This window comes from Hippoglossus stenolepis, chromosome 24, assembly GCF_022539355.2.
Source record: "Hippoglossus stenolepis isolate QCI-W04-F060 chromosome 24, HSTE1.2, whole genome shotgun sequence".
NCBI classification, from domain to species: domain Eukaryota; kingdom Metazoa; phylum Chordata; class Actinopteri; order Pleuronectiformes; family Pleuronectidae; genus Hippoglossus; species Hippoglossus stenolepis.
In genome coordinates, this window is record NC_061506.1 from 4,294,322 (window position 1) to 4,306,735 (window position 12,414).

At 42.7% G+C, this 12,414-nt stretch overlaps 1 protein-coding gene and 1 long non-coding RNA gene across 6 annotated transcripts in view; both read left to right on the forward strand.

Moving 5' to 3' along the window:
* The window catches only part of LOC118103594 (gamma-aminobutyric acid receptor subunit beta-3), a 53,487-nt gene extending 45,154 nt beyond the window's left edge, over window positions 1–8,333 (forward strand). For 3 of the 5 annotated variants that reach the window (XM_035150679.2, XM_035150675.2, XM_035150677.2), the window contains 3 exons: window positions 2,599–2,846; window positions 3,303–3,371; window positions 4,579–8,333. In XM_035150679.2, the coding sequence (XP_035006570.1) occupies window positions 2,599–2,846; window positions 3,303–3,371; window positions 4,579–4,950 (689 nt within the window). In that variant the 3' untranslated portion in view covers window positions 4,951–8,333. The remainder of the gene's footprint in view (window positions 1–2,598; window positions 2,847–3,302; window positions 3,372–4,578) is intronic. The other 2 variants (XM_035150676.2, XM_035150678.2) reach the window with 1 other exon arrangement.
* Window positions 8,334–9,652: 1,319 nt separating this feature from the next.
* On the forward strand, window positions 9,653–11,639 carry LOC124851413. The gene is made up of 3 exons (XR_007032468.1): window positions 9,653–9,895; window positions 10,848–10,921; window positions 11,569–11,639. It is a non-coding gene; the product is annotated as an uncharacterized LOC124851413 (long non-coding RNA).
* The last annotated feature ends 775 nt before the right edge of the window (window positions 11,640–12,414 follow it).

The following is a 12,414-nucleotide window of genomic DNA, read 5'->3' on the forward strand; positions in this document are numbered from 1 at the left end:
TGTGTGTGTGTGTGTGTGTGTTTACGAGTGCCTACTGCAATATCTGGTGTGTGCCTCCTCAGCTTAAAGGCAAGTGAGGGTCCATTCACTCCTCCTGATGGATCGTTAGGACCATTTCACCTTTATAGTGCATGGGAATGTTTGTGTGTGTGGGGGCGTGCAGTAAGAGCAGTGTAATGATCAGGAGAAATCAATTCGAGGAGGCGGCAGGAAAACAATAGAGTTGTGTGAAGGGGAAATCTCATTTTCCTGGGCAGTTTTGAAGGATTGTAAAGTTACGCAGTCATGCCCTTCGTTCATCACCATCTTATATGGAGAGCGGAGGTGTGGGCATTAGCTGTAATCGGTGTGGGAGCCCACTCTGCGTAATGGTGGACTCTCAAGTCAAGAGTGGGGCTCGCTGGGCTTTATTCCAGACCTGGGGAAACTAATTTTTCTCAATCAGCGACTCCCAAAAAGATAAATGTGAGAAACGGTGCGCATGCTAACGAGATAGCTGACAATTTGTGGCGCCTGCAGGTGATGAATGGAGGCGTCCAATCAACGCTGCTTTGATTTACCTCCCGGGCCTCGGCCCTTGCAGTTACCCATCGTTGGCGTTGCCCGTCCTTTATTGCATCCTGCATGATACCTTGTCCTCTTTATGATGTTGGGCCGTGTTGCTAATGGCCTATTGGCTTGTGATTAGAGGAGATTTGATTGCTGTGCGCCTTTGTTGCTGCTGTTGAGGTGGAAAAGAGACTCAGGGACATATAACGGGAGAAAAAAGGGGGGAGGGGATGGAGAGAAGAGGGGTAGAGATTGAGGCAGAGGTAGAGGAAAGGGGGGAGAGGATGATAACAGGAGGATGAGACAGAGAGAGAGAGAGGGTGAGAGAGACGGAAAAAGACAGAGAGTGAGAGAAACCCTGTAAACTATATTTCTCCCCGGAGAGTGAAACAGCGTGATGAAAAAGGAGGGAGGCCCGTGACGAGCGCGCGGCGCCTTGATTAAATTGTCCGAAGAGGGAGAGGATGAGGAATGGAGGGAGGAAGGGAGCAAAGGACAGAGAGTAATGGCACAGCCGAGAGAACACCTATAAAGAACAAGGCTGTCGTTAAGCAGAGGAGGAGGACGGGGCAGCGACACACAGCCTGTGCGGTCGAGCTAATTCACACCCACACCCTCTGACAACACACATACATTCACACACATGAGCGGTGTTAGCCTTGTAATGTGCCAGTAAATCACAGTAAGGGCTGCGGCGACCTTAGCTATCCCCCCGTCTCTTCACTGTACACACACACACACACACACACACACACACACACACACACACACACACACACACACACACACACACACACACACACAGAGAGACAGACACGTACCCCAGCTAATGATAGACTCCATTTATTTCCAATGCAGACAGATAAAGTCGAGTGGAGACATACCTGCCACATACGTGTAACGAGATCAAATGTGGTGTTGATGTGTTGCAGGTCAGGGTTTGCATGACTGTGGTGACACGTATGAGCATCGGCTGCCACATGTGATTTGCACAGTGGCCCTAAAAAATACATGGTACATCACACACTAGATACATGACACATAACATGGTACATACATGTTTGTGTATTTGTTGTGTTTTCTGTCTTGGCTTTGCGTCTCTGTATCCACTTATCTTTCTGTTTTGTGATGTATTTCCTTGTGTTTCCTGGACTTTGCCGTGTGTGTGTGTCTGCGTTTGCGCGTCTTGACACGTTTCCCTCATCCCCTCACGTCCTGTCAGTTCGGTGAGGATGTCGTGTTTTCCAGTCGCTCCTGCGTTGTGCGTTCTCTTCAGTCGCAGTGCGCCGCTCTCTCAAGGCCACAGGCAGAAACCTGCAGCAAATTCAATTTCCCCCTCATCTGTCTGTAATTTCTTCGCGAGTCTCACTTAACATCTCTTTCTGTCACGCTGAAGGTGTGAAGGTGCCTTTTGTGGCTGATGGCAGATAACCAGGCTCCTCAGTACCTCAGTGGTTAAGGTTACTAAGAGCCGGGGGCGAGACACATGCACCACTATTCTAATGAGTTATTCCTGCAGACCTTTGAATTTCAATGAAGCCGAGGTTACGCGCTCACCTAGTGAAATAAGAACAAACATGAAAGAGATCTGAAAATTGTTTTATAACGTTCCCCCCCCACCCACTCTCTCTTTCTCTTTCTCTCTGTGACTCTTTTAATCCCACAGCAACATAATTTCTTTTTTTTCCCCTCACTGGGTCAATCTTCCTCTTAACTGGCAGAGGAGCCACAGAAGAAACACATTTTCTATAGTAACACCTCAGACATCTGTTGGAGTTTTCTCCGACGTGACCTTAAGGTTCCTGAGGAGATGTAGCATCTGCTGAGATGCTGGAGAAATCCTCTACGAGTGGTTTACGCTATGACAGGTTTCCAACTAATTAATCCCCAGATTTACTGTCCAGGATAGACTGGTATGGAAATGAAAAAACTATAGCCTATCCTATAAATGAAGCTGAAAGAAATAAACCAGGCAGAACTGTTGTTTTGTTTGAAAGCATCACTTGAGAAATGAGGAAAATCTAACCCGTAGTTTGTTCCTCCTCACAGGCATCACCACGGTGCTCACCATGACAACCATCAACACCCACTTGAGGGAGACGCTGCCCAAGATCCCCTACGTCAAGGCCATCGACATGTACCTGATGGGCTGCTTCGTCATGGTCTTCCTCGCCCTGCTCGAGTACGCCTTCGTCAACTACATCTTCTTCGGGCGGGGCCCTCAGATGCAAAAGAAGCTGGCGGAGAAGGCGGAGAAGGCCAACAACGAGCGGGCGGCCAAGTACGACGCTGCGAGGGTGAGTCGGGATGTGATGACGGAACGTTTGTGATTCTTTTTTAACGTGAAGCTGACTAGAACTGTCAGTGGGTAGATGGATTGAAGTAAATCAATAAATAAACAACACTGAATGTGTAGGTTGAAGGTTAGAATGTGGAGCTTGTTGTTAATGATTTCTGTAGAAATGTTCTTTGCCTGTAGGATCCATGTTGAATGAAGAAAGACTCTGGTTTGAATGTTTCTTTACTTCTGCAGAACATGGAAATGACCCTAAGTGGATCAAGTCTCAAATTCATACATATTTCTTCTTCTTAACCCTTTTTTCTCAGCAGAAGTCCCAACAGGAGAATGTTCGACTTATTAAACTTGATTGCACGTTGTTTTTAGGCACATGTTTCCGCACCGGAGCCAAAAATCTGTTGGTTTTCAGGTTTTTTCTTCCCCCACTTGTGGCTGAATATCTCTATCTCCTCAGGAGGCAGGTTGTAGGACCGCGTCCCTTAAACGGTCCAATCAGGTTAAAGGTCTTCGCCACTCACGCTCGGTGAGTTGTCTGTTCAGTGGGACTCTTCAACCTCCTCGAGTCAACTCTGCCATTGCCATTCGCTGACATGGATGTTTTTATTTAGTATTTTATTTTAGATTTTCTTTTGCCTTAATGCAAAACTCTTCTCCATCCATGCAATGAGTCAAGCGACAACAGACATTTCCATGACGCCGAGTATCCATTCGGACTTTTTCTTCCACCGCATTGAAACGACCCTCATGCTCGATTCCTCCGTCGTGCACATTGTCGCTGCAGATCCGAGCCTGTTTCTCCTTTCAGAGCTGAATGCATGCTGTCTGTGGATCCTCATTGAAATCATCATTGCCAGCCACATTTCTCATGTCAGGACGCTGTGAATCAGTCGGAGCGGGTGTAGAGAAAGTATGTAATGGTGCACATGTGCTTTGCTGTTTTACAGCTCACCGCTGATCAGCCAGTTTAAAACAAAGGGAAATGTGAAGCTCCATTTGCATGAACGACCGCCATCGACCATTGCTGTTGATTTGCTTTGTGGCGCACACATCACAGGCATGGAGTGTGACACTGTGTGGTTTCATTCAAGTGTTGAATGGGGGGTGCTTAATGATTATATTGCTGCAGTCAAGGGAAAAACTCACCTCCTGTGACCTGTACCAATTGTACCACTATATTCTTAAATGCACTTCTTGTCAACGTACTAAGACTGATTGTCACTGACTCAGTGGACCTCTGTGTCATATCAAACACTGGTTGGGCCTGAAACTGCTCCACTGTTCCATATGAACTTTTCAATCCAGAAGAAAAAAGGTTTCATAGTGACGCTGCACCGATTTAAAGAATCGACAGGTAGTCGTAACTGCAATTTTCACATTATGTCAAATCAGGAGCCAAAGCCAAGCATTCGATCATTGGACGGATTATGAGGCAACAGGCCTCTGGGCACAGACTTGTAAAGGCCAACCGTGCCTCCTGCATATTAATGACTAGTAGACACCCAAATGAAAAGAGACAGTCTCTTTGTGGCTCTGATTGACTTTTCAACAAGAGAGCTCCGACCCCTCAGAGCCCTGAGCCCGTCCCCAGCAGGCCCCTCCAGTAATCTACCAGGATGACGTCCACATGTTATTACCTCGAGTGCCTTAAAACTTACCGTAGATTCCTCTTTAGCTGTTTCCTTTTCTTTGAGCTTAATGATTTTAATGTCCTCATTCCACCGTCCATTCAGGCGGAGCCCCACGGCCACGGGAACATCCTGCTCACCACACTGGAGATCCACAACGAAGTGGGGAGCGGCGAGATCACCACCAGCTTGGCGGACATTAGGAACTCTCAGTCCATGGTGCAGTTGGACAGCACGGCCTCGACGCACATCCAGTACCGGAAGCAGAGCAGCGGCAATGGGCCGCGTTCCGGCAGCCGCCCCTCTCTGGACCGGTCTGCGCAGATGAAGCGCAGCCGCCTGCGCAGGCGGTCCTCGCAGCTCAAAATCAAAATCCCCGACCTGACGGATGTAAACGCCATCGACCGCTGGTCACGGATCATCTTCCCCTCCGTTTTCTCACTGTTCAACCTTGTATACTGGCTCTACTATGTGTGATTGGACCGTTTTGTTGAGGTGTTTGGTGTCGTTTCATTTTTATTTTCATTTTGTTTGATTTTCTTCCTTTTTCTGTTGCTTTTATACACGATGGAATATGTCTGGAATTTGTAGAGTTAAAAGACTGAAGCAGCACAAGACAAAACAAAAAAAAAGACTGAGAAAGACGCCCGAGTTTTGGACCAAGTTCTCGTCGAAGTTGTTTTTATATTTGAAGTCGTTGAATCCTTAGTATTGAGGTCTTTTTATTTTCTGAAGTATGTACTGTAACTGGGACTTGTGACCATTTCCCAACACTCTCCCTCTCAGTAACGTGTAAATAGACAGATACAAAGCCAGCAATTGAATAAATGATACAGTGTTTGCAAAAAAAAAGCCAAACGAAGGATGAAAACAGTCGATGCAAAGATTTTTCTAATCACAAAAAAACTTTATACAACACAGGAGGTCTGATAAGTGCGAACAATTTCTAAAAACTTCATTAGCCAAACTAATGCACGTACGTTTGACTGGTACCCTATGCACTCTTAATGCATGCAATGATCAGCCATAGTGGAACAGTAATGGCACAACTTTACAGAAGAGACTCTGTTGATGTGTATTTGTTTATAACGTCGATAATATATAATATACTTGCTATTGACTTTATGGTTGATCTGGGGAACCTTTACACAAACACGCTCATTTAAAGGAGAGGACGTCGCCGCCCTCTGTTCAGGACGACTGTGACTCAGGTTCGGAATTTTTTGCTATTTGGCATCTTGTCCTCGACAAAAGAAGAGTGTCACTGAAATATCCTATTTTTATTTGTTTTTCGTAATTTGATACGTAGATTTAAAGAAAGAGAAGAAGCACAAATACGAGTAAAACTGCCATTTTTCACTTCTAACTTCTCGCAGCGGCGCTTCAAGTGACAGAATTGCACTCAAATTGTCTCAAACTTCCTCGAACTTACTTTCAAACAACTGCCAAGGGCCTTTTGGGCGACACGGTTACTCAACCCATGAAATATGATAGTATTTTTGTACTCTGTGTCTTCAGGTATTCATTTGACTTCTTGTTTTCTTTTGCTCAATACTAACTCTGCTGTGACGATGGAGTGGAGGAATGAAAACCCAATGTTTTTGTACATAAGTACATAGGTGTGTGTGTGTGTGTATATACATAAATGTGTATATATACTGTGTGTACAACCCAAAATGAAAAGGATCAAATATGAAGAGTTTTGTGAGTGTCATGCTGACGATTAACTGTCAGACTATTTATTACAGATCAAAAAAAAGAGGTGAGGACTAAACCAGGGGTCGGTTTAGTTTTAGAGTGTCAGCGGGGCACTGAGTTTCTCCTCAAACATCCACGTTGAAGTTCCACTCCGGAAACTGCGTATGTTCAATTCTGCATTTTTTTTGTACGCTCTGCCGTTCAGCAGCAAGTCACGCAAAGGGATTTCACTGATTCGGCAGCCGGACCAGACGCTGACTTACAAGCACACACGCTAGCATTGAATGTATCAGTTCCATTCTTCAGGGAGAGGATAATGAGCCATGGTCGTCATTTCTCCATCAGAATGTAACACGCCCATTCTTGCGTTGAGAGTGATGTAGGAATAGAGGGGGATGGCCGGTGCTATATATACACGAGTGAGTGTGTGCATGTGCATGTATGTTTGAGAGCGAAGGGGAATGGGCAGGGTGAGCTTGGGAGAGGAAGGGCGTGGGCAGACCGTTTCTTTTCTGCGCTTCTTGCTCGACTATGGACAAATGTCAGCGTATAATAGTATTGTGGATAGAAGTATCTCTCCTGTTACGATAACCTGTGCCATTCCACCTGAGGTTGCAGAGCAAGCAACTGGCTCACGGACGATGATGTAAATCTGTCACAGATCCACGACACACTGTAATTTGTGCATGTACAAGAATCCATGTAGAGAAAAAACTGGCTGTCGGTATGTACAAGAGTCACTGACTGTCAGAGTTGGGATCAATTTAACTTAGAAAAGAAAATTTGTAAAGTCTTATGTGTAAAGTGTGATATATGACTAGGAACTGAATGTATTGTACTTGGATTGTTGCTGCATTGCAAATGCAATTGACTTTGTGGAAACAGGATTGACCTCAACCCTGATTAATATAGGTCTCCAGTTGATTCCACGTTCAAGTGACCCAGAGTGCGTCGCTGGTTTCTTGTCCTGTTTTCTACCGTGTAGATGGGGCAAAGTGTGAAATCCACCTGGATTCAACAGAAACGAAAGTTCAAAATAGAAAAAACACCTTTATATAATAAACCAAAACTAGGAAGCCCATAGTTAAACCACATGTAAATCTGTACTCTGTTTACAAATCACAAATTCACAATCCCTTCTCCTGTTTTGTAAGAAAACAAAACCCATCGGCACTGATTGCAAAACAGTGGCACAGATTTAGCAGTTGGCTCTTTGATTTTTTGTTCTCCGCCGACCTTTGAGGGGCTTTTAGCATCTTTCTGAAAATGTGTTCACCCACGACGTGAAGTGACTCCTCATTTATCATATGAACTTCTGAACCTTGTGTACCGGTGATTTGAAAGAACTCAGATTGTTGCAGGCTAGCAACAAAGTTTTCATTTAAAAAGTCAATTCATAAAAGCATGGGATATATAGAAATTCAAAACACGCCTCTCCAGTGTGTTCTGTCCGCGTTCCGCCCGAACACTCAGAAGATGACTCCACTTTAGTTTTATGTGCAAAGAAATTGGTGACCTCACGAATTCAAGTCTCGGAACCAGTTTGTCCAAGAGGATTGAAGCTGCTCTGAGTAGTTTGGAGGTGAACGTTTGTACCCACAAAATGTCCAAACAGCAGAAAAAGCTTCAGTGTCTTGTAAAGAAAATATAAACAGACAGATTGATGGAACACTGGAGCTTGAAAATGTCTGTTTCGTAGTGCAAGTCACCCAATCTCCCTGGTTTACTGGTTTGCTTTGAGTCATGTGTCGAGATTTCAAGCAAGTTTCTGCAGTTGATCCGTGTTGGAGACGTTTTTATTTATGACCAAACTACATAGTGCAGGTGAAAGGTCAAAGAGGAGGCAACTTATACAAACTCTGGATACTTGTTTATCATGCATGCGACTACAATTTGTAAAAAAAAGAAGATATTTTGCAAACTGACTTGTGCGAGAGCTGCCGACTGCTCATTGTAGAGACGACATGATGCCATGCTAAAAAGAAAAAGACAAAAAAAGACTTCAGGTGTTGTATGGCCTTGGTCCCATAATGGAATGTGAAATGTTCTGTGCTGCCACAAAATGTACTTAGGCTTAGATTTATACTGTATATCTCTGTATGTTTCTCTTCCTTTTTCAATAGATAATCATGTGAAACCATCAATAAAGGAAATACATTGTACACGGTGTATTTGATGTTGTGAGCATGCAATACACGCAAAAAAAATCTGCATATAAATAACAAGATGAAGTGCATTAAACTATAAATCAGTTTAATAAAGTCTAAGAAAGTTGTGTGAGTGCAGTAGTTCCCTGGATCCAGAGAGAAGGATGAGGTGGAGATTGTCAGCTGTCGAGTTCACTCCACAAAGATTCCCTCTGTGGCTTGTGAGGAACAAAGTAACATCAAAGTCTGAAAGTTTTTTTCCAGTTAATATCACAAAGTGTTCAGATGGCCTTGTACCTCCCTTACACTTTTTTGACATTTAGTCCATTGGAAACGCTCCCCGAGGTTTGGATTCCATTCCTGGCGGTGGAGCGCCAGATGAAGAGGCTCGGCTCACGGTGCCATCAGGCTGTCGAATGGAAGCTGAGAAGGAAGACGTCTAATGTCCTTAATGGAAGATGTTTGCACAAATCACTAAAGAAACAAGTGGATCTGAGGTGAGAGGAAGCTGCACCCATCAGATTACAATGTGAATTGATAAAGAACGTGGAAGCAAATGATCAGAATCAGGTCATTAGAACGAGGTCAGAACCTCGGGACCCACACACATTTACACAGAGGAAGAAAAAAGGAACAAGGAAGGTGTATTATTGTAACTGTGGATGTTTGTTGTTTGGTTTCAAAAGTTAGAGTTTCAAAATCCTACAATGTACGAATTCCAGAAAGTGGTCTTCTAATGTGACTTCATGACAGCTCAGACACTGAAATTCAATAGATAACAGTGTTGATAATCCTGGTAATACACAGAGCAGTGTTACTTACTTCTGATGCAATTGTCATTTGTAATGACAAGATGAAAAAAGTGTCATGTGTTGCTATTCTATATTTGGTGCCATTCCACACACTGTCAGTTTGACGACATACTAAACTGTGCTAGTTTGACGTTGATGTGGGGAAACCATAACATACTATGAAGGTTTAATGATATTTTGGACACCATAGAGTTGATATATTATGATACTAGTGATAGATACACATCTGGTGTTATTACTACATCATTGCTACTGTTCTGCTATTACTACTATTATGCTTAATTATTAATATTGATATCTGTGTATTCACATAGTTTGTAAAGTGTTTAGAAGATATTGTTTGTTACTAAATAAAAATTCCATATAATGTAATTGTTCCAAAAATACGGAAAAAGTGAATGTTTGTATTAAAAGCAGAAAAAGAACAAATGTATAGTTCGCCTTGGCCACTGACGGACACGCTGACGTGCGGAGGAGGAGCGTGCTGCGTCACTTCCGGTGTCACTTGCTGGTCTGAAATGTTTGTGTACGGACTCCCGCGGCTCCTCGTGTCTCCTCCACAGACGGAAGTGAACCGTCCTGCTCATCGTCTGAGGCGGGTTTCGAACCATATTCACTGTGTCCCTCTGTCAGTGATTCACTTTGTTCACACGCGGTGTCTGGTGCTAGTTTAGCAGCTGTAGCTTCTCTCACGCCTCCTTCACTGAACAAGGTGCTTTTATTCAATTAGATTCTGTGACTGAGCAACGAAGAACAAGGCTGAAGGTTTGATGTCATTTATTGTGAATGTGACAGAGTTGAGGAGACAAAGTGAAAGTCTGCTACTTTTCATTATATCATCGAGAACTTGCTCTTAATAAATATAATTAGAAAAGATCCTTGAGAGGAAACAGTTGTGAAGTGAAATGTGTTTGTTTATTTAATAGGAGCAAGTTGTAGATGGTTTAAAGGAGAAGTACCTGACTTTACCTTAGATTTTCTCTAACTTTGAACAGTAAAAGTACTTGAAACGTGACATAGAGATAGTGGAGGTCGTCCTGAACAAGAGTGAAGTGAAAGTGATTAATTTAGAAATTGTACTAAATGTAACTAAGTAATCAGTGTAGTAATGATAAAGTAGCTCATGTTCCCCTTAATATAGCAACAAAAAGTAATATTGCATTGTAATTGTTAATGTCTTGAGTGGAAACAAATAAAATTGAATAAGTGACATGTTTGTCTTTTTTTATCCAAAGTTTCCTCCCACACTAGTTGAAAACTGGGTTAATAGAACAGCTGCTGCATTGTGAACAATTGACAGCAGAAAGTAAACAGAGATTAGCTCTGTGGTGTAATTCTCAATAGATTGTATGATAAGAAAGCAGTAGAAATGCCAGAGGCTGCAGTTAATGATCATTAATAGCAGAAAATGAGAAGAAGAAGCCCAGGTTCCTCTTCAGCTCTGTAGACAGGGTGACACAGAGAGTCACAGCTGGACTGATCCATCTGTTCCTCTAACTCTGAGGAGCAGTGATTGACAGAGATGTCGACCACATGGAGTCTGGTTCTGGAGGTTTAGTTCCACTTAATGAAGTGTTGTCTGTCCACAGTCCCTGAACTGTTGCTCATTGGGTAAAAAAGTGATTAGAGTTATGATATAGGGGGTAAGGGAAGTAACTACAGCAGTACTTGTTATTGAAATTGGTGTTTATTGTATTTGTTTATAATTGTCTTACAGTGAGAGACATGAGGCCCAGAGCTGGAGTGGATGTGAGAGAGAAACCAGACGTTGGGCTTCAGTACGACTTCAAGGTACTTACAACTCATAACACTACATTTGTACTGCACTTGTCTCGCAGCTGTTGTTAGTGCATGAAGATAATATACAGTTAAAATGAAGCTAAGATAAAGTAAAAAAAGAGTCGACATACAGAGTATATGTGTGAGTGAGTTAGTTCATGATGCTGTGTGTGAGACCAAGTATGAATGATTTCTCATATGGGCTGACATATACAAACAGACACACACACATATAGATTCTATATTGTAATGCAGCTGTCAGTGAGACTTTATTGAGTAAAGTGTTGCTTTCTGATCATCCAGTAGTGGAGCTGCAGGTCAGGGTCCTGTTGAATTAGCAAAAAGAGCTCCTTAGTTCATCTTTGTCATTTCAAATGGGTGGATGGATGTAGTTGAAGATGAGTCAACAATGCATTTAGTGAAAGTAGATTCATCATGAAGAAAGGCCATTACTAATGAGTTGCTGTTGACAGCCACTGAAAAAAGAAGATTAGCTCCTTTTTCTGTGTGGCTCTCAGCATTGAATAACTACTGTAATGTTTAGAATGATGTATGAGAGTTCCTGTTGGAAAACATAAAAATCCATGTGAACAAGTGAAGTATTGTAGAATTTTGTGCCTTGTGGAAAAAGTGGTTTCATTCAGACTTATGTTTCCCAGGTAATCCTGCCATCACCGCTCCATCTCCTCCACCACTGTGTGATCATGATGTAGATGAAAAAGATGCATAAGGTGAGTCCTTTTACATCAGTAAAGTTTCGTGTTGGTGTAGTTTCATCAGTTGCTCTGGGGTCCCATATGAGGTGGTGTTTGTTTGTTTCTCACGACGATCCTTGTTTTCTCTGTAGTCTTTGTTTCGCCAGCTCCACTGATGTTCATAGTAGATGTTTTCAGGCTGGGGTGGGGGGGGTGTGTCAATGCTTTTATCTGCAAGCGTGAGAGAGAACTGATGGTGTAATACAGTTGTGTCACTGGATGTTCATGTTAGAGAACAGCAGAGTTTGCACCAGTAGGTGGTGGAGTCGAGTCTCTTGTGAACCCTGAAGGAACATGTGACTGAGTTAGTCAAGTTGATGATCAGCTGTTGTCAATCTAGCCCAGGTGTAATGAATGTCAGTTAATAGAGTGTTTAGATGAGATGTTTTGGATGAGAAAGTCATAGAATTGTGACTGCAGTATTTCAAACAAATGGGAATCTATTGTGGAAAAAAGAGTTATTCAACTGGTAACGTAGTCTTTTTGTTATATTTTGAACAACATACTAAGCTATGCCTATATTGTTTGAATCAGTTAATCAGTTCAGATGACACTGTTGTGATTATTATACCTTAAGTGGGATGAAATAAAAAGTGGTGCTTTTGTGCATGAAATTAATGTGGCTATAAGAAAAGTGCTTCAAATCTAAATTATAAGTAATAATGTTAAATAACTTGATTTCATTGAAGCTACTTTGGGGCACCACCCTTCAAAAGAAGGGACAAGATAGGCATAGTATTGATGAAGTTT